This window comes from Vicia villosa, unplaced genomic scaffold (assembly GCF_029867415.1).
Source record: "Vicia villosa cultivar HV-30 ecotype Madison, WI unplaced genomic scaffold, Vvil1.0 ctg.000589F_1_1, whole genome shotgun sequence".
NCBI lineage: Eukaryota > Viridiplantae > Streptophyta > Magnoliopsida > Fabales > Fabaceae > Vicia > Vicia villosa.
In genome coordinates this window covers 702379-725712 of record NW_026705269.1, presented here as the reverse complement: position 1 = coordinate 725712, position 23334 = coordinate 702379, and the positions used below count along the sequence as shown (strand labels likewise).

Sequence of the window (23334 nt, the reverse complement as noted above, 5' to 3'; positions counted from 1 at the left end):
GCCCTCAGTTCATTCTCATGGTCATAAGTCCCTAATGATGCTGCCTTCGATTCGCCAAATATGACCTCGTCCCTCGAAGTTGCCTACGAAGTGCTGAGGTATCCTCTGGTTGCCTAACGAAGAAGGCTATTCTGATCCTTCCCTTAGACTACCTGCCCCTCTATGGCATGGGACAGTCTTATGGCGAACGATAACTCGATGACCCGTTAACATCCAAACGAAAGACTTCCTGCCCTCTTATGGTATGGATAGACCCTTTCACCCTGAAAGGCTAAAGAACATTTTTCATCTAACCAGGTAATTTGTCCTTAATTGCATGCTCTGGTTTAAAAATCTTTTTCTACTCTTTTTCATAAACCTTGAAAAAGGCTACGCTCATTTACGAGCTAAAGTCCGTATTCTCTTCTTCTACATTTCTGAACCTTTGGTTTTCAAAAAGAGCAAAGCAATTAAGAGCCCATGGAAAACCATGGATGCAAAGGGTGCCTTACACCTTCCCTTTGCATAAATTACCTCCGTACTCAGTTTCTTTAAAATAATGTTTTTCTTGTTCTTTTAGCCTTTCTGATATTTGGATAAAATAAAATTCGGTGGTGACTCTTGCTATCCGCACATTTCGATATAAAGTCAGTTCACCGTATTACAGTATTTAACCATAAAAATTATATAACACAACAGTAGATAATATAAAACAGTTCCCACTAGTCAAGCGAAGCCAGGATGTAATCACAGATTTGAAATATGATGACAATAGAATTGGTAGAGGAAGAAACAGTAGAGAAAATATATCTGTTTTAAGAAACTTTTAGATTTCGGTTTTAATATTTATAACAAAAATTTAGAATTTAATATATTAATTATAATTATAATATTAAATAAAACTATAAATATATAAAAGATTCTACATCCGTATATTTTAAATTTATATATATATATATATATATATATATATATATATATATATATATATATATATATATATATATATATATATATATATATATATATATATATATATATATATATATATATATATATATATATATATATATATATATATATATATATATATATATATATATATATATATATATATATATATATATATATATTTCTATTCCTATTTATACTCCTTGTGAATCAGTACCATCTCTCCTAATTAAGAAAGGGTTTTTGAGCGCTATTTTACTTCTTGTGAGAATATCTAGCAGTGTTTTTAGTTTCTTTTAGTTGAAAGACAATGGCTGAAAAATACGATATTAGAGAATATAGTAATGAATATAATGTTTGAAAAAAAATATTGTAAACCGATCAATCAAACCAAACCGAACCATAATTAGTTTGGTTCGGTTCCATTTTTTAACAATGTTAAAAATTAAACCAAATCAAATCGATAAAAATATCATCAGTTCAATTTTTTTTTTAATAAAAAAAGGTCCAAGCCAATCCGATGACACCCTATGTGTATCCATTACACTGTAATATTAATCTATTTAAGTATTATATTCTTTTGATTTTAAAATTTAAAATTAATTCCATAAAATATATAAATATTTAGTGTCAAATAACTTTGAGATTTGTGAATATTTTACACATACTATTTTCATATACAAAAGATTTGATTTTAAAATTTAAAATTTACTCCATAAAATATATAATTTTTTGTGTCAATTAAATATGAGATATTTGAATATTTTACACATACCACTTATATATAAAAGATTCTACATCCGTTTTAAATTTATCCTGGGTTGTACTTGAGGCAAGACCATAACCCTTTTATTGCATGATATATAATATTTCTATTCCTATTCAAGAAAGGGTTTTTGAGTCTTGAATAAAACCTAACCGTTAAAAAGCTTCTTTTTTTTCTTCTTATAGTTGAAAGACAATGGCTAAGAAATACGAAGGACGTGCAGTAGGAATAGACCTAGGAACGACGTATTCTTGTGTTGCTGTGTGGCTTGATGATCACAATAGAGTTGAAATTATTCATAATGACCAAGGCAACAGAACCACACCTTCTGTTGTTGCTTTCAATGATGATCAAAGGTTGATTGGTGATGCTGCTAAGAATCAGGTTGCATCTAACCCACAAAACACTGTGTTTGGTATACTTCAATTCTCTCTACAACTTTATGTACTTATTATTATTATAATTTTAAATAACTTTGGCATCATCGATATCGTTAGTTATAACTATATTGTCCATGTTGTATTGTTGGTGTTCTTGTTAGTATGGTTAGGGTATTATGCAATTGCTATTTTAGTTGGACAAATTATTGATATGAATAAACTGTGTTTCTCTTTTCAGATGCTAAAAGATTAATTGGTAGGAAGTTTAGTGATTCACTTGTTGGAAAAGATATATTGTTGTGGCCATTCAAGGTCATTGCCGGTGTCAATGACAAACCCATGATTACCCTTAAATATAAGGGTCAGCAGAAGCAATTTTGTGCCGAGGAAATATCATCCATGATTCTTTCAAAGATGCGAGAAATTGCAGAGGCATATCTGGAGTCGCCCATCAAGAATGCTGTTGTTACTGTGCCTGCTTACTTCAATGATTCTCAGCGAAAAGCCACCATAGATGCTGGCGCCATAGCGGGCCTTAATGTTATTCGGATAATCAATGAACCTACAGCTGCTGCAATTGCATATGGTCTTGATAAGAGAAGAAATTGTGATGGAAAAAGAAATATTTTTGTCTTTGACCTTGGTGGTGGGACTTTTGATGTGTCTATCCTCACAATTAAAGGGGATGTCTTTGAAGTAAAAGCCACTGCTGGAGACACTCATCTCGGAGGAGAGGACTTTGATAACAGAATGCTGAATTATTTTGTAGAAGAGTTCAAGAAGAAACATAAAGTGGACATTAGTCTTAACCCTAGAGCCTTAAGAAGGTTGAGAACTGCTTGCGAAAGAGCAAAAAGGATACTCTCATTCGCCTTTGTAACCACAATTGAGCTTGATTCTTTATTTAATGGAATTGACTTCTCTTCATCAATAACTCGTGCCAAGTTTGAAGAAATTAATATGGATCTCTTTAATGAATGTATGAAAATTGTTGATAGTTGTCTGAGCGACTCAAAGATCAGCAATGGTGATATAGATGATGTTGTTCTTGTGGGTGGCTCCTCTAGGATTCCCAAAGTGCAAGATTTGTTGCAAGAATTTTTCAAGGGAAAAGATTTGTGCAAGGGTATAAATCCAGATGAGGCTGTTGCATATGGTGCGGCTGTCCAGGCTGCTATTTTGAGCGAAGGCTTTAAGAATGTCCCAAACTTGGTGCTGCGAGATGTTACCCCATTATCACTTGGCATAGCAGTGTCAGCTGAAGATATCATGAGTGTGGTGATTCCTAGGAACACTACCATACCTGCCAAAAAGTCTAGAGGGTATATTACAGCTAAAGATAACCATTGCAATGTCGGCATTAATGTTTATGAAGGTGAGAGAGCAAGAGCCATAGACAACAATCTACTTGGTAGGTTCACTCTTTCTTGTCTTCCAGGTGCTCCTCGAGGTCAGCCCTTAAATGTATGTTTTGACATTGATGAAAATGGTGTCCTAACTGTTTCTGCTAAGGAAGTATCTACAGGCAGTACAAATGAAATCACCATAACCAATAAAGAAAGGTTGTCAGCATTCGAAATTAAAAAAATGATTGAAGAAGCTGAAAGATACAATGCTGAAGATAAGAAATTCTTAAAGAAGGCCAAGGTAACGAGTGCATTGGATAAATGTGTTTATAATATGAAGAATGCATTAAAGAAGGATGTTAATTTAAAACTCTCCCCTCAAGAAAGTGAGAAGATTAGTAATGCAATTACGGTGGCCACAGATTTAATTGAAGGGAAAAATAAAACGAATGAAATAGATGTTCTTGAGGATCATCTGAAGGAGCTGGAGAGCATGTTGAAAGACCTTGTAGCTATGACTGGCTAGTTTTATTTTTCTTTAGGTTGATTGTTGATCTCTAATAGTATTCAGGTTTATGATAATGTTTGCATTGAACATTTTATTTAAATTGTTTCTATTTTGTCTTGTTTTCTAGTTTTAGTAGTAGCATCTTTGAAAATCTTGCTTAGAATTTTAGTTACTTGCTAAACACATGATGTTTGAGTTTTAGTTACTTGCCAGCATGAGTGAATGTCTGTTATAGTGGAGGCTGGACCTTTTGCTGTTATCTTTATGATTAAACTTTTTGTTGTTTCTGCCTTACCCTTTGCTGACTGCCCTTCTGCTTGTATATACAATGATTAATTAGAGAAGAATAACATTTAGATCGTTAAAGAATCTCTTAAACATTAACTCAATAAAATCCAATATGCTTGCCTTGACCTTCTGCTTGGATATGCATGAAATGTTTAAGCAATACCAAGGGATTAAACTAAATTGTTGGCTTCATACATTGACTGAAAGTGAAGTTATAATTCTTATGTTAGTCTATATTTCTGACTTGATTTATTTTCAAGTAGACTACACCCAAAACCAAAAAAAAAAAACTTACTTGTGTGAGTTATGATTTTGATTGGTTTGACTTTGATTTCAAATTGGTAAATTTGCAAATCAGAAAAGATATATATACACTGTAAATGTACACTACACAGTATAATTCTACATTTAATATACTATTTTTATTTTTTTATTAATTAATATTTTCTTGGATTTTGTGCAATCAACATTTTTGCTTTGTTGTGCTTTACGGTGTACATGTGGTGTATGAAATATGAGAGATGCTATTTGTACACTAAAATTAAACACCGTATCTTTACACCTTTGAAAATACAGCCTTTGAAATACAATTCAGGTATGTCAAAAAGAAAAAGAAAAAAAAATTGAACATAATGAAAAAATAAAACCGTAGTTTATACGGTGTAAGTTGAAGGATAGAAAAACACTTAGAAAGGGGGGGGATTGAATAAGTGTGACTTTAAATCTTGGACGATAAAAATAAATTGCACAATTATTTTTATCCTGGTTCGCTGTTAACGAAGCTACTCCAGTCCACCCCCGCAGAGATGATTTACCTCAACCTGAGGATTTAATCCACTAATCGCACGGATTACAATGGTTTTCCACTTAGTCCGCAACTAAGTCTTCCAGAGTCTTCTGATCACACACTGATCACTCCAGGAACAACTGCTTAGATACCCTCTAAGACTTTTCTAGAGTCTACTGATCAACACGATCACTCTAGGCTTAGTTCACTCCTAAGACTTCCCTAGAGTATTCTGATCAACACGATCACTCTAGTTCCTTACAACTTAATGTAATTCTAAGAGTATTACAAATGCTTCTTAAAAGCGATAATCACAACTGTGATATTTCTCTTAATCGTTTAAGCTTAATCTCACTAAAATATTACAACAGCAATGTAGTGAGTTGATGAAGATTCTGAGCTTTGAATGAATAGCGTTTCAGCAAGTTTATTTCCGTTCAGAGTTGTTAAGAATTGGTAACCTTGCTTCTCATCAGAACTTCATATTTATAGGCGTTGAGAAGATGACCGTTGAGTGCATTTAATGCTTTGCGTGTTCCGTACAGCATTGCATTTAATGTTATACGCTTTTGTCAACTACCTCGAGCCTTGTTCACGCTGTGTCTACTGACGTTGCCTTTAGTAGCTTTAACGTTCCTTTTGTCAGTCAGCGTAGACTGCCACCTGTACTTCCTTCTGATCTGATGTTTGTGAATACGACGTTTGAATATCATCAGAGTCAAACAGCTTGGTGCATAGCATCTTCTGATCTTCTGACCTTGAAGTGCTTCTGTTGCGTGATACCATCTTCTGATCTTCAGTGCTTCTGATCTCATGTTCTTCTGATGCTTCCATAGACCCATGTTCTGATTCTGCTTCGACCATCTTCTGATGTCTTGCCAGACCATGTTCTGATGTTGCATGCTGAACCATTTGAGACACATCTTCTGAGCGCTGAATTATGCGTACTCTTTATATATTTCCTGAAAGGGAAATTGCATTGGATTAGAGTACCATATTATCTTAAGCAAAATTCATATTATTGTTATCATCAAAACTAAGATAATTGATAAGAACAAATCTTGTTCTAACAATCTCCCCCTTTTTGATGATGACAAAAACATATATAAATGATATGAATTTGCGATCAGAAAGAGTAGACGGCAAAAGACAAATTACACAGCTATAGCATAAGCATATGAATATGTCTCCCCCTGAGATTAACAATCTCCCCCTGAGATAAATAATCTCCCCCTGAAATAAATACTCGAAGAACTTTGATAAAAGACTTCCCTGATTATTTCGGTAGAGACGATCATATAAGCTTCTGCCTTCAGAGAATTCATAGCTTCTGACTTCTGCTTCCATTGGACAGCTTCAGAACTTGAATTTCTTTAGATCCTTAGAACACTCACAGCTTCTGATTCCTGCTTCCATCGTGGACAGCTTCAGAACTTGAATTTCTTTGATCTTCAGAACATTCACAGCTTCTGACTTCTGCTTCCATTCAGGACAGCTTCAGAACTTGAATTTTCTTGATCTTTTAGAACATTCACATCTTCTGATTTCTGCTTCCCTCGGATAGCTTCAGAACTTTGAATGTCTACCAATCATCACTTCATGCTAGATTTGTATCAGAACATTGTTGAATGTACCAGAGCATCATCAGAGCATCTCTACATCCTGAAATGTTACAGAACAAAAACTAAACGACAAAAGTCAGCATGAACGAGTTAGAACATAAAATGTATGTTTGAACACATTATATGTATCAGAGCCATATAGGCTGAAATAATATATCAGAGCAAATAATGTATCAGAGCCATAACATTATATGTATCAGAGCAAATAGAATTTTGTCAGAACAAGATAGACAATGATATTCAAATTCTATTATCAGTGCTTCTGATTCATTCTTCTTTCTTGCTTCTGATCTCTGAAGCTTGACAGCACTCAGCTTGCTTCAGTTTCCAAGAGCTTATTCCTTTTACAGAATAACGCTTCTTATGGTTTTGCTTCTAGTGTTTGCTTCTGAAGATTCACTTCACTTCTCTGTACCTGCAAAACACTTAAACCATATAGAACTTGCAGTTCTTGTTAGTGAATGTGTGGGAGCCTTTACCCAGCAACTGATAGATTTAATCAAATCATTTATCATTTATCTTTCTCCCCCTTTTTGTCATAACATCAAAAAGAATATTTAAAAAAATTCAGATGTATAAAACGACAAAAGAAAACATTTACTGGAATGTAAAACACAAAGAAACTTTTCATTGATAATCAAAAGATATTACAAAAGGTTCCTATGTTTAACAAGATGAGAAACATTCCTAGCAAATACAAAGTAGAATTTCCAAAGAGGAAATTACTACAAAAATTAAAAACAGCACCCTAGCTAGACACGCTCTGTGTCAACCCATCAAGAATCCCGGAGGACTTCTTGTCTTCCAGACTGAAACCTCCACTGTAGGAGAGATCCCAGAACCAAGGAGGAAGTGAGGGACAGTTCACAGACAGAGAGCTAATGTTGCAAACGGGGCTTTCCCTCAACATAAACGTTGAGCCTATCTTCCCACAACTCAAGAAAGTCTTCTGTCTTTGGATGAAGGTTGATAACAACATCAAAGAAGGATCTGACTTGAGAGGTATTAGAAGAGCCATCCCGAGATGCACAGAGATCTGTCGCCTTTGAGTCATGGAGCTTCAACAGACTTAGGGTGAACGCTAGGTTTTGAGAGAAGAAATGAAAAAGGAGAGAGAGAGAGAGAGAGAAAAAAAAACTTTTAAGAGGAAAACAAAAAGATAGGAAACCAAAAACCATTTTGAAGAGTATTTAAAAGAAAATAAAGTGAAACGAAAGATGACTAGCATTTAATGTTACGTGACGTGAGGAGAGATAATAAAGACAAAAGAGGTGACTAGCACAGTTACCTATGGTCGGCGTCCCTTCAACTGCACGCGCGTTTATCCATGAATAGTAACGACAGGTTTACCATCCCGAGATAAAACGTAACAGCTGTTTTGCTTTAAAAGAGGTTCTGAATCAACTTAGACAATGAAACGTTAGTAATAACCGAATCATAATTTCTAAAAGATTTTAATCAGAACTTCTGATATATAAAAAAATAATCCATTTTCATTTCAGAAGTTACTCATACATAAGAACTTCTCATCATCTCATTCTGGGCATAAATCCATACTGATGTTCTTCAGAATAAACTTAAACCTATCTTCAGCCAGGGGTTTTGTAAAGATATCAGCCCATTGATGGTCTGTATCAACAAAGTTTAAAGATATAACACCCTTCTGAACATAGTCCCTTATGAAATGATGTTTTATCTCAATATGTTTAGCTTTTGAATGAAGAATAGGGTTCTTAGATAAACATATAGCAGAAGTATTATCACAGAATATAGGAATGTTACTCTCAAATATCTGATAATCTTCTAACTGACTCTTCATCCAGAGCATCTGTGTGCTACAACCAGCAGCAGCGACATATTCTGCTTCTGTTGTTGATAGAGCAATAGTTGCTTGCTTCTTGCTATACCAAGAGATCAAATGACTTCCAAGAAATTGGCAACTTCCTGAAGTACTTTTTCTTTCAATTCTGTCTCCAGCATAATCAGCATCACAGAATCCTACTAAGTTGTATTCTTTAGATTTTCTGTAAACTAAACCAACATTAGTAGTACCTTTCAGATACCTTAGAATTCTCTTAACAGCAGTTAAATGAGATTCTCTAGGATCTGATTGGAATCTAGCACACAAACAAACACTGAACAAAATGTCAGGTCTAGAAGCAGTCAAATATAGAAGAGATCCAATCATACCTCTGTATAACTTCTGATCTACCTTCTTACTTACCTCATCCTTACCTAGGATGCATGTTGGATGCATAGGAGTTTTGGCTTCTTTGCAGTCCAAAAGATTAAACTTCTTCAGAAGTTCCTTCACATACTTGGTTTGGTGAACATACGTTTCTTCTGATGTTTGATTTATTTGTATTCCAAGGAAATACTTGAGTTCTCCCATCATGCTCATTTCAAACTCAGCCTGCATAGACTTAGCAAACTCCTTTCCAAGTGTAGCATTAGATGTTCCAAAAATAATATCATCTACATATATTTGACAAATTAAAATATCCTTTTCAAAGGTTTTACAAAAGAGAGTAGTGTCCACTTTTCCTCTAGTGAAACCATTATCTAGAAGGAAAGAACTTAAGCGTTCATACCAAGCTCTGGGAGCTTGCTTCAATCCATATAATGATTTCTTTAGTTTAAACACATGATTCGGAGACATAGAGTCTTCAAAACCAGGAGGTTGATGGACATAAACTTCTTCATCTATATAACCATTTAAGAAGGCACTCTTAACATCCATCTGATAGAGAGTGATGTTATGTTGAGTGGCAAAAGAAATTAATAGACGAATAGACTCTAACCTGGCCACTGGTGCAAAGGTTTCTGTATAGTCAATCCCTTCTTGCTGACTATAACCCTGAGCCACCAGTCTGGCTTTGTTCCTTACCACTTCACCTTTCTCACTGAGCTTGTTTCTGAAGACCCATTTTGTACCAATTATATTGAATCCATCTGGTCTAGGAACAAGATCCCACACATCATTCCTTGTAAACTGATTCAGTTCTTCTTGCATAGCAATTATCCAGTCTGGATCTTCTAGAGCATGATCAACAGAAGTTGGCTCGATCAAAGATACAAGACCTAATTGACAGTCTGCATTGTTCTTAAGGAATGCTCTTGTTCTGATTGGATCATCCTTCTTTCCAAGAATGACATCTTCTGAATGACCAGAGATGAGTCTGGATGATCTTCTGACAGATGGTTCTTCAGAAATACTTAGATCCTCCAGAGAAGCTGATACTTGATCTTCAGATTCTTTGCTTCTGAGAAGCTCTGCTTCTGATGCGTTGCTTCTTGGCTCAACAACTTCTGATATGTCAATATCATAACCTGCAAAATTATCAACCTGCTTTGGTTTTTCAGAACCAAGCTTATCATCAAACCTGATATTGATTGATTCTTCTACAACCAATGTTTCAGTATTGTATACTCTGTAGCCTTTTGAGCGTTCAGAATATCCAAGAAGGAAACACTTTTGAGCTTTGGAATCAAACTTACCAAGATGATCTTTAGTGTTCAGAATAAAACATACACATCCAAAAGGATGGAAATATGAAATGTTGGGCTTTTTATTCTTCCACAATTCATAGGGAGTCTTATTTAGAATAGGTCTGATAGAGATTCTATTCTGAATATAGCATGCAGTGTTTATTGCTTCTGCCCAGAAATGCTTAGCCATATTGGTTTCATTGATCATGGTTCTGGCCATTTCTTGCAGAGTCCTATTCTTTCGTTCTACAACTCCATTTTGTTGTAGAGTTCTAGGACAAGAGAAATCATGGGCAATACCATTTTCTTTGAAGAACTCTTCAAAGGATCTGTTCTCAAATTCACCACCATGATCACTTCTGACCTTTATGATTTTACACTCTTTTTCAGATTGAATCTGAATGCAGAAATCAAAGAACACTGAATGAGTCTCATCCTTGTGTTTCAAGAATTTTACCCACGTCCAGCGACTATAATCATCTACGATGACTAATCCATATTTCTTTCCTCTGACAGATGCTGTTTTGACTGGTCCAAACAGATCAATGTGCAAGAGTTCTAATGGCCTTGAGGTAGAAACAACATTCTTAGACTTGAATGCAGGTTTGGAGAACTTGCCCTTCTGACATGCTTCACAAAGAGCATCTGATTTGAATTTCAGATTAGGGAGTCCTCTGACAAGATTCAGTTTGTTAATCTGAGAGATCTTTCTCAAACTAGCATGACCTAATCTCCTGTGCCAGACCCACTGCTCTTCAGAAACAGACATAAGACAAGTCACCTTCTGACTCATAAGATCTTGCAGATCTGTCTTATAAATGTTGTTCTTCCTCTTGCCTGTAAATAGGATTGAGCCATCCTTCTGATTTACAGCCTTGCAAGACTTTTGATTGAAGATTATATCATAACCATTGTCACTTAATTGACTGATAGATAAGAGGTTATGAGTTAATCCTTCTACAAGAAGTACATTAGAAATGGAAGGAGAGTTACCAGACTTTATAGTTCCAGAGCCAATTATCTTGCCCTTCTGATCTCCTCCAAACTTGACTTCTCCTCCAGACTTAAGCACCAGGTCTTGGAACATAGACCTTCTTCCTGTCATGTGTCGTGAGCATCCAGAGTCCAGGTACCATGACATGTTGTGCTTTGTCCTTCTTGCAGCCAAGGATATCTGCAATAGGAATAATCTTATCCTTAGGTACCCACATTTTCTTGGGTCCTTTCTTGTTAGATTTTCTCAAGTTCTGATTGAACTTGGGTTTGACATTATAAGCAATAGGAGGAACAGCATGATAATTTTTAATATGAGTTTCATGATATTTCCTAGGTTGTGTCACATGCTTCTTGGTGTGTGTTATGTGAAAACTTTGTGCATGTGAAGTGTGCCTAATATCATGAGAGTGGCCATACTTGAACTGATCATACAATGGCTTGTATGTGAGTTTCATTTCATCAACAGGTTCAAGTTTGTATGGGGTTTCACCCTCAAAACCAATGCCGACTCTTTTGTTTCCAGACACAGCATATATCATAGAAGCTAGCTGACTTCTGCCAATACTTCTAGATTAGAACTTCCTGAAACTTAAATCATATTCTTTCAGAATATGGTTTAGACTAGGAGTGGATTTTTCTGAATTAGAAGGAGATCCAACATCATTGGATAATTTTAAAAGTTTATCTTTCAATTCAGAATTTTCCAATTCAAGCCTCTTTGTTTCAAATTCAAATAGCTTTTTCAGCTTTTTGTATTTAATACAAATCTGAGACTTGGATTCCAGAAGTTCAGTTAATCCGGAAACTAACTCATCTCTAGTAAGTTCAGAAAATACCTCTTCAGAATCTGATTCTGATGTAGATTCTGATCCGTCATCTTCTGTCGCCATCAGCGCACAGTTGGCCTGCTCATCTTCTGAATCATCTTCTGACTCATCCCAGGTTGCCATAAGACCTTTCTTCTTATGAAACTTTTTCTTGGGACTTTCCTTCTGAAGATTTGGACATTCAATCTTGTAGTGTCCAGGCTCATTGCATTCATAGCACATGACCTTCTTCTTGTCAAATCTTCTTTCATCAGAAGATTCTCCACGTTCAAATTTCCTTGAACTTCTGAAGCCTCTGAACTTCCTTTGCTTGGTCTTCCAGAGTTGATTTACCCTTCTGGAAATCATGGACAGTTCATCTTCTTCTTCAGATTCTGATTCTTCAGGATCTTCTTCTCTAGCCTGAAAAGCGTTAGTGCAATTCTTGATATTAGATTTTAATGCAATAGATTTACCTTTCTTTTGAGGCTCATTTGCATCCAGCTCAATCTCATGACTTCTCAAGGCGCTGATAAGCTCTTCCAGAGAAACTTCATTCAGATTCTTTGCAATCTTGAATGCAGTCACCATAGGACCCCATCTTCTGGGTAAGCTTCTGATGATCTTCTTTACGTGATCAGCCTTGGTGTATCCCTTGTCAAGAACTCTCAATCCAGCAGTAAGAGTTTGAAATCTTGAAAACATCTTTTCAATGTCTTCATCATCCTCCATCTTGAAGGCTTCATACTTCTGGATTAAGGCTAGAGCTTTAGTCTCCTTGACTTGAGCATTTCCTTCATGAGTCATTTTCAAGGACTCATATATGTCATAGGCCGTTTCCCTGTTAGATATCTTCTCATACTCAGCATGAGAGATAGCATTCAGCAAAACAGTTCTGCATTTATGATGATTCCTGAAAAGCTTCTTCTGATCATCATTCATTTCTTGCCTTGACAGCTTTACGCCACTGGCATTTACTAGATGTTTGTAACCATCCATCAGAAGATCCCATAGATCACCATCTAGACCCAGAAAGTAACTTTCCAGTTTATCTTTCCAGTATTCAAAGTTTTCACCATCAAATACCGGCGGTCTAGTATAACCATTGTTACCGTTGTATTGCTCAGCAGAGCCAGATGTAGATGCAGGTGTAGGTGTAGACTTTTCACTTTCATCAACCATCTTTTACTGAAGCGTTTTTCTCTTCCTGAATCTTTTCTAAACACGGTTAAGTGCTTGCATCTTAGAACCGGCGCTCTGATGCCAATTGAAGGATAGAAAAACACTTAGAAAGGGGGGGGATTGAATAAGTGTGACTTTAAATCTTGGACGATAAAAATAAATTGCACAATTATTTTTATCCTGGTTCGCTGTTAACGAAGCTACTCCAGTCCACCCCCGCAGAGATGATTTACCTCAACCTGAGGATTTAATCCACTAATCGCACGGATTACAATGGTTTTCCACTTAGTCCGCAACTAAGTCTTCCAGAGTCTTCTGATCACACACTGATCACTCCAGGAACAACTGCTTAGATACCCTCTAAGACTTTTCTAGAGTCTACTGATCAACACGATCACTCTAGGCTTAGTTCACTCCTAAGACTTCCCTAGAGTATTCTGATCAACACGATCACTCTAGTTCCTTACAACTTAATGTAATTCTAAGAGTATTACAAATGCTTCTTAAAAGCGATAATCACAACTGTGATATTTCTCTTAATCGTTTAAGCTTAATCTCACTAAAATATTACAACAGCAATGTAGTGAGTTGATGAAGATTCTGAGCTTTGAATGAATAGCGTTTCAGCAAGTTTATTTCCGTTCAGAGTTGTTAAGAATTGGTAACCTTGCTTCTCATCAGAACTTCATATTTATAGGCGTTGAGAAGATGACCGTTGAGTGCATTTAATGCTTTGCGTGTTCCGTACAGCATTGCATTTAATGTTATACGCTTTTGTCAACTACCTCGAGCCTTGTTCACGCTATGTCTACTGACGTTGCCTTTAGTAGCTTTAACGTTCCTTTTGTCAGTCAGCGTAGACTGCCACCTGTACTTCCTTCTGATCTGATGTTTGTGAATACGACGTTTGAATATCATCAGAGTCAAACAGCTTGGTGCATAGCATCTTCTGATCTTCTGACCTTGAAGTGCTTCTGTTGCGTGATACCATCTTCTGATCTTCAGTGCTTTTGATCTCATGTTCTTCTGATGCTTCCATAGACCCATGTTCTGATTCTGCTTCGACCATCTTCTGATGTCTTGCCAGACCATGTTCTGATGTTGCATGCTGAACCATTTGAGACACATCTTCTGAGCGCTGAATTATGCGTACTCTTTATATATTTCCTGAAAGGGAAATTGCATTGGATTAGAGTACCATATTATCTTAAGCAAAATTCATATTATTGTTATCATCAAAACTAAGATAATTGATAAGAACAAATCTTGTTCTAACATAAGTGTCAAAAGCAAATGTAAGATTATCATTTCTCATGAAATATAGTGTACAAATAGCACACCCGTTTACAAATACTATAACCATTTAAACTTTGAAGAAATCTAAGAAGAGGATTTGTAGAGAACCTCTCCAAGTCATCGAGTAATCTGACTAAGATGACGTGGCAATAAAGAGATTAGAGAACTAAGACTAAAGTATGTATTTCATTAACTCGCTCTTTTACCCTTAAACTAGTTTTACACTAAGTTTTAAATCACATTTTATTTCCTTGTTTGAGCACTTGTTTCATCTCGTGTATTTGATTCCATTGTTCCCCAATAAGATGTTTATTATTATGTTCTGATTTAGTGGGAGACATTTTGTCTTAGTCTTTTTTTGGCACACGTACCTTATCTCATTGAATATGGCTTCAACAAGATTTGTGTTTTTTTTTTCAATCATGGATTTTATTTTTTTTAACCAATCAAAGATTTGATTTATAGTGTGTTTATTTGGAAAAGATTTTATTCTGAATCTATTTGTTAAAGACAATGTAATTCTTATCTATGTAAGATAAAGATTTCTTTGAATTTGATTTCTTCAAGACTCTGAATTGGCTTTAACGAAGAAAGATTCATCTTGTGCTTTTTGGATATCAGCCATTTTTATGTCAAAACCCTACTTGGCGTTTCCGCTGGATGTTGTTGCTATTTAATAAGAGGTTTCATCTCGTTTGAAAAATCAGACCTTGAAGAATTTAGTTTGTCGTTTTCTTATCTATAATATAAGAAAGGAAATTGTTCTGGAAAACACAACTTTGACCCTGCTTCTATATCTTCCATGTGTCTAAAATAGGGGTATTTGTTGTCCAAAATTTACTTTTTCCAACCGATAATGTCACTTTGTTCTATTACAACTACATAATTACTAAATTTTGCCTTTGGTTGTCAAGAATAAACAAAGCGCTGATGTCACGTAGCTCTTTTTGTTTCCAAACCAACCAATGCAAACCTACTTTTGATGCTTTTTCACATTTACTTCATCACATCACTTTTAATTTTCAAAACCCTTTCTCTTTCTTCCTCCACAAACTTTTTTCTTCTTTCTCTCTCTTTCTCCGTTCTTCTTCTTCACACATTCTTCTGTACCTTCTTCTTCTTCTTATCTTCTAAAGACAAACACATCTTCATCTATTTTTTTAATGCATTTTCGTTACTTTCACAACTAAGAGAGACAACTGATAAACACCAAAAACAAGTTGAAAACAGAAAAATAGAAAAAGATGGAATCACAATCTACCGGCAGCTGGATGTGATAAGCTGGTTTCCGACGAAGGTACGTAAATTATGCATTTCTCAGTTTCTTACCCATATGTTATTCTTCTCCTTGATGTTGTTTTTATTTCAATTACTAACATGGTCTTATGCAAATTAAGAAGGAACAAGATGAAGACAACATTAGGTGGGGTTGATTTGTTGCAACTCATGAAATGTATTTATCTCAATGGCGGACTTTTCTGGGTTTTTTCGTTGAACATGTTCTTCAGGGAGATGAAGATTTGATGAAGACTATTTTTGAATTTCAGAGCTTTTTTGTTTATAATGTTCTTTGAAGTGCTGACTTTTCTAGGTTTCAGTTGATTAATGAATGAAGATGAAAGAATATTATTGAGTTTTCAGATTTGTTTTCTTGATTTTCTGGGTTACTTTTGATTTTCTGGGTTTTTTCATTGAAGGTTTTATGGGCTTTTTCATTGAAGGTTTCCTGGGTTTTTTCTGAACACCCTATTAATATGCAACTAATATTAAATTGAATAATTAAATTGTTATTAAGAGTTGGATATATATTAAAAACAAATATCATATTGTATTAAGGAATCCACTAACAAGCAAATTTAGAATATTATTATCTTGGTATTCATATTTAAGATAAAAGATTTATGACATGATTTTAGGATTATTTTAAAATTATATTGATGCACACAAATGATGCACCACCTATAATATAATAAGTTATTTATCTATATGCATATTTATATATTATGTACATTGCTTAACAACTATTCTATTTTTATAAGTTTGTATAGTAATTTGAAGAAAAAAACTTACTATCACGATGACTAAATGAAACAATTATTATGATGGACTAGACACAATAATTAATGCCTTCAATTTTGAAAGTACAATTATTTATTAAGTTTTTAAAAGTTGAAATGACAACTCATTTATTTTATTATATTTATAGTATCTCTTAAAAACATACAATTTACCTGTAAACAAATACTAGTATTTTCACGGGTAACTAAATTTAAATGTGTGTTACTCTAAAATCATGTCATTTCTCAAATGTATATATTTTTAAACTGTATTGTATAGTATTAAATATTTGCCATATTTGTAAAACAAATTTAAATAATGTTTTATTTAATACAATATAAAATAACTTTTATATTTTTATGTAGAAATATACTATCCATTTGTCTTAAATATTCATGAGAATGATAGATAAATTTACTATTTCCTTGAAATTTTGATAGCTAAGTATGAAAATTATAATAAATACCTTTTAAAGTTAAAATACGTTTTCAAAAGAAATAATTATTTGTAAAAAAATTAGAAATTTATTGATGGTATTTAAAAAGTATTTGAAATATAAAATTAAAGATTAATTAATAATCATTATTAGTATATATTTTAAACTTTAAAACAATATTTATAACCTTAAGTATATGTTTTCCAAATAGGGAAGAAAAAGATATTTTAGAAATAAATATATATTATTTAGATTGCTCATACAAATTTTCGTAACAAATTTTTATTCTTTTTAGTGAATTAAATACAATAAGATTTTAATAAATTTTGTTTTCTATTTTGTAAGAAAATTATATGAAACATAAAAATAAAACTATTAATTAAAATAATAAAAATGGAAAATTATAAGTAACTGATTTGGTATTCTATAATAATAAGCGATTGCACTTCCTTCTCTTTTAAAGGGTACACGGTACACCACATATTTACAAACAATTCACTCTCTAAAACTATTTAATATAGTTTGTTGATCACACTTCTTTATTACTTTACCAATATTTTCAAATGTCAAGTCACATCATTTATTACATTTACTGTGTTTTTTCATAAAATAGTCATCTTCCTTGAGAGTACAGCAATACTTTATCACAATCTGTCAAATCAATTTCTGCAGCAGGGTTATACAGAGTATTTGACTTATAGTAATATTTGTTGTAATATTTTATTTATAGTAACTTGAATCAATTTATGATGTTATTTACAGGTTTCAAAAATAATTAATTAGTTCATTTTTACTTCTCATTATAACACTTAATAATTGTCAATGAAAAGTTAAATAAAAAGTAAATATATTGTTTATATAAATATTTTTATAAAATGCGCGTATCAAACCAGAACCGGTGCGTACGAACGGATTTTTTTGAGAAAGTCTTTATTTCAATGTATGCTACTTTTATTTAATATTTATTTTCTCAAACCAATGTAGTAGTACTTATATAGTTTAATAGTATTATTCTTTGTTATGCGTGATATGGTTGTGTCAGCAATAACAGACTTTTTCCATCCTCATGTCAATCAATTAATACACTTTATTATTTTATCACTGTAGCCTATATATTTATGTCAATTGTTATTTTAATCAAACAATATCATACTTATTATATTTTTCACTTCACTCAACCTAAATAATTTGATTTGACCCTATTTACCATTTTACCACTTTTTTTTATAATTCTTACTATAACAAATATTTTCTTGAGCCAATTTTTTTTATATAGATAAAAATGTATTGTTAATCAAAATGTTTTTATAAATGGTGTTATTTTTATAAATGAGAACTGAATAAAAACATTTAATATATAATGACAATATAAAATTAATATTTTTATACGGGAAAAATTTAAATGTATGGTATTCTAAAATCTATTATTGATCTAAATATTTTTATATAGAAAAAATGATATTTATGATCCTAATTTTTTATTCAAAAATAGTATACGAGAAAAAATTTATTATTGATCTAAATATTTTTATACAAAAATTTACTATTGATCTATATATTTTTGTAAATAATACTTAAACAAAAATAATATTTGTATACGAGGAAACAATTATTATTGAATTACATATTTTTATATACGAAAAATATCTATTATTGATATAATTATTTTCTTTTTTAATATTTATTTAAAATAACTATAATATGTAAACAAATGCGCATACCAGACTAGAACCCGTGCGTACGCACGGGTTATTTACTAGTTTCCATTAAGTATTTTGCTTTTGTATGTAATACTCTATTCTTGAGTATCTTTCTTAAGTTAGAAGGATAAAGAATTTGATTGTAATTGTCATTTTTCGGGCCTTATATTATTATAATAGTGCCAACACTTAGGAAAGTGTTTCAGTGAAAGTGAAAGGGGTCTTAGATAAGGGGAACCTAGATCAAAATTCATGGTTAGTATTAGAAAAAGAGCATTGAACTAGGAGTGCTCAGATGAAATCGTCGTGTGCTATTGACTAATGATTAGTGAATTTCTTTTCACTCGACGGATGTCCTCCAAACGTTTGTGACTTTGCACCGAACTAGGTTAATAATTAAATGTTTTATTTATTTTTCTAATTTGTTTATTTTTGTTTCTTCATCGGATAGTCTTAACATCGCGGGGGACATCTTATTTTCGATCAAACAAATTTTCAATTGGAATTAGAGAAGACACCATGTTCTGGTTGCGCGAGCTCCATGGTTTTCTCAATATTGTATTGATCGGTCACCAATTCTACTTAGTTTCCCTCAATTGGAAAAATTTATCAAATCGGTAACACATTGGTTTGTCTTTTATCACTTTCGCTTAAGTTATTTCATATTTCACATTTGGTATTCTTGAATTGCATTAGTTTGAATTTTATGTCAATTAAGATGCTTTTGATGTATTGGTTTGGTAGTGTTAGTGCTTTCAAGTGCAAGTGAATATTCTGAGGAACTGGTGCAAAGACGAGAGGAGTTCTGCGAGGCTTAGAGGTGATTTTACTCAAGAACAGATGCATGTAACGGGTGCCCATGTCAGGAGGTGGATAGGAGAAGTCAAGAGCAAAACTAGTGGGCTGACATGGATGCCCGTGTCACCTGACACAACCCATGTCAGCAGGCCTGATACTTGGTAACATAATTGAAGAAGGCAGAGGGCCAACACGGGTGTCCGTTTCGCCTGACACGGCCCGTGTTGGCAAGCGCGATAATAATTCTTATTTTTGGCGTTTGAAGTTGTCTTGGATCATTAAGGGTACTTTGGACTTTTTGCATTGTTGGATGACAACCTGATACTATTTAAACCTGGTTTTTGGAAGGAATGGGACACTTTTGATCGTACGAAAGAATTTGCAGAAGAAAGAATAGAGCTCTCAAGGGTTTCGGAGAATGGGGATTTTCAAGAACAATTGCGATTGAAGATCGAAGCAATCCTATTTTCTTGAAATATCAAATCTTCTTAGTGTATTTTCTTTGAATATTATGAGAGGCTAAATCTTCCAATGCTAGGGGGTGTCCATGAATTGTTATTGTGATAAACCTAATTTCCATTATTTATGATATCAATGTTTGTGTGAATATTTTATTGTGCAAAGTTCTCAACTTTTTTTCTATCAGACCATTAGATTTTGATTTATGATTAAGGTTCAGATCAGACAAACCACCTTATAGTTGTTTGCACAATAACACTTCGATAGATATTTCTTAGGAATGAGGATTCACTGTAGTAACCGTAATATTCTTATTAAAATAAATATTGCCTGATATCATCTTGAATGGTTAAGGAATTAGAATTAAAGATGAATACCAAAAGGTTTTTGGCTAAGGAATTAGGGAAAACAACTCTTGAGATTCGGTAATAGATCATTCTGACACATATTTCATAAAATAAGAATTAAAGGTTGTTACAAGGCAATTCATACATCTTGCCCTAACATTCTTTCTCACATGGTTCAAAATTCATATTGTACTCTTTTGCTTTACTTTCTTATTGTTCCTTATTATTTACAAACAAACACCAAACCCCAATGCTCTTTTACTTAATTGAATCACTATAAGAATTTATATTTCCTACGCAGCTTATGTCAAAATTATCAGTCAACACTCATAATGAGATAAATCTTCATAACAAAAATCTTCATATGAAGTCCATCTTCTAGTAAAACCAGAACCATAATCAGAAAACTTTCCTAATTAAGCCAAGACAAAGAAAATATACACAATTATCCCTAAGATAAGCATGACATTATGCTCCACACCAATCCACAGTCTCCACACTCATGTGAGTTATTTGACATTAATAGATCTTTACTCCAGTTCTAGCTTTCTCTTTCAACATCACAAAATTTCTGAAGTCAGTACAGATGTTTTTGACATTTGGTTTAGACAATCTGTCTAATCTCCTAAACACCTGATTGGATCACCTTCCAAGGAACAAAAATAATAAGAAACCCTTCATTAGAGACCAGGACATAAGCTTCTTCTGAGTTGTAAACAAAATCCATGCTCTTGTTTCCAATAGTTGTAATTTTCATGTCAAATCTCTTGAATAGAGACATGAGAAAGTCTTATACTAGATCAGTCTTTCTTCATATCACTTCATACCCAACACACTGAGATGTGCCTTTATGAGTGGACTTGAAAATTTCCCAAGTATCTTTGGCCACAAAACAAGTGATAATGAGTCTGACAAAGAAATGTAACAACCCCATAGAACATGGTATTGATAACTTCGAGGTTACATAGAACCAACTCATAATCTTCCCTTCAATCTCTTATGAACTAGGATTCTCCTATCCTAATTATTCTTCAAAAGATTTACTGTCCAAGAATTTTGTCATTCCAGTTTTCATAAAGAACAGTAGTACCAGAAAAATACTCCCCGAAATTCACCCAATAAACTAGGGCGCCTGCTCTAATACCAATTGAAATTTCTCTGGTACAATTAATGTATGTTCATACTAATATCTTAATAATAGAACTAATGCCGGGACAGATGTTCCGACATCTGTTATGACATCCTGACCAGACTTTTAAAACTGTGTGATTATATAGAAAATAAATATGCAAAAACATAAATGACACACGTAATTGTTTACCCAGTTTAGTGCAACATCACCTACTCCGAAGGCTACCGAGCCAAGAAGGAAGTCCACTATAGTATTAGTTCAAAGCCTAAACATGTCCCATGCTTACAACTTTTCATCCTTATCACTGCCCTGTGCAACTTCTACCTTAGAACCTCCTAGATATGAGAAATCACATCCCACTTCCAATCACTGCAACGATATCTAACAGTCCCAGTTACTGTATCAACGACCTTTCACCTAACTGAAGATTACACTTCAACTATTACAAAAACACATTAATAAAGACACACTTTGATTAAGAACATAATACTTAGTTAAGACATTCCTTAACCAAGAACAAATACTTGATCTTGCTTAAACGCTGTGATCAAGAATAATACTAAACTCTTATGCTTAAAAGCTCAAAGAGTAAGAATACAACTTAACTCATTTCCTAAAGGCTTCTGAGTAAGAGCAAGACGTCTACCACAAGTATCAGAAGATACAAGGGTGACAAAGCACCTACGCAAGAGACTCTCAAACCTGCAACTTTTTGCTTCCCCTAATTTACAAATTCCGAAAAGTTTAAATTTTATTAAGTCATATTTTCTCTTTAAATACACCTTTGTAGTCCATGGGCTTTGAAATCTGCATCAGATATTTTTTAATCCATAAGTTGATTGATGCACCCAGCGTGTTGATAAATCTCCTTATATCTTGGAACACAAATATCAAGTTTCCTAAATTGTCTTAGCATCCACTTTTGGCAACTTCTACAGCTGGAGATACATTAAATTGTTCTAGATTAAATCTTGACCTTCGAAATAAACTGAGATATACCCAAACACAAATATCACATAATCAAATTAAATCTGTCAATATTTAAAAAATATCTTGTATTAATGTTCTGGTGTAACATGTCACGACATCTATCAGGACATTTTTCCTTAGCAGCATGTTAGAAAATCTTCCATACCATTTGAAGTAAACCATGTTTTAGAAAAATTGTTCCCATCCTAAAACTATGGTACTAACATAATCAATTTTTCACTACTGACAAAGATGTGCCAAAAATGACATTTCGATGTCCCAGAGCCTTAGGCACCTACGAATGGGTGGTGATGCCTTTTGGCCTAAAGAATGTTTGGGAAAATTATCAAAGTGAAATGTTCGACTTTTTATGACTTTATTGAAACTTTCATGAAAATTTTTATTAATGACATCGTTGTTAAGTCTGTTTCGAGAAAGTAACATTGACCATCTTCGACAATCATTTGAAAGAACGAGGAAGCGCATTTTGAAAATGAGCCCTCTAAAATGCGCTTTTAGTGTGCATGCTGGGAATTTCTTAGGCTTTGTGGTCCACAAGAAAGGAATCGAGATAAATTAGAATAAGACCAAGGCCATCATGGAAGTGAAAGCGCCATCGACGAAGAAAGAATTGCAGCTGCTACTGGGCAAAATCAACTTCTTAAGGAGGTTCATTTCAAACATAAGTGGCAAGAGTCAAGCCTTCTCACCTTTGCTTCGACTAAAGAAGGAAGGTTTCAAATGGTGGCAAGCGCAACAAGAGGCTTTCGACAAGATCAAGCTCTACCTTTGTTCACCCTTAAATTCAGTCTTCTCCTTGTAGAGATAGGAATATAAAATTGTACATATTTGCATCAGATGTGACCTTAGGGAGAATGTTGGATCAAGAGGATTAAAATGGCATCGAAAGAGCCATTTACTACCTTAGTCGAGTCCTGAACGATGCAAAAACTAGATATAGTATAGTTGAAAAACGATGTCAACGTTTGTATTTCTCATGTACAAATTTGAAGCACTATATAAAACCAGTTTATGTTTC

At 33.7% G+C, this 23334-nt stretch overlaps 1 protein-coding gene across 1 annotated transcript; it reads left to right on the top strand.

Annotated features, from left to right (window-relative positions):
• Positions 1-1886: 1886 nt before the first annotated feature.
• On the top strand, positions 1887-4054 carry LOC131629668 (heat shock cognate 70 kDa protein-like). Its single transcript, XM_058900451.1, has 2 exons — positions 1887-2111; positions 2315-4054. The coding sequence occupies exons 1-2, from the start codon at positions 1892-1894 to the stop codon at positions 3946-3948; spliced, it is 1854 nt and encodes a 617-aa protein (XP_058756434.1). The 5' UTR covers positions 1887-1891; the 3' UTR covers positions 3949-4054.
• Positions 4055-23334: the final 19280 nt, after the last annotated feature.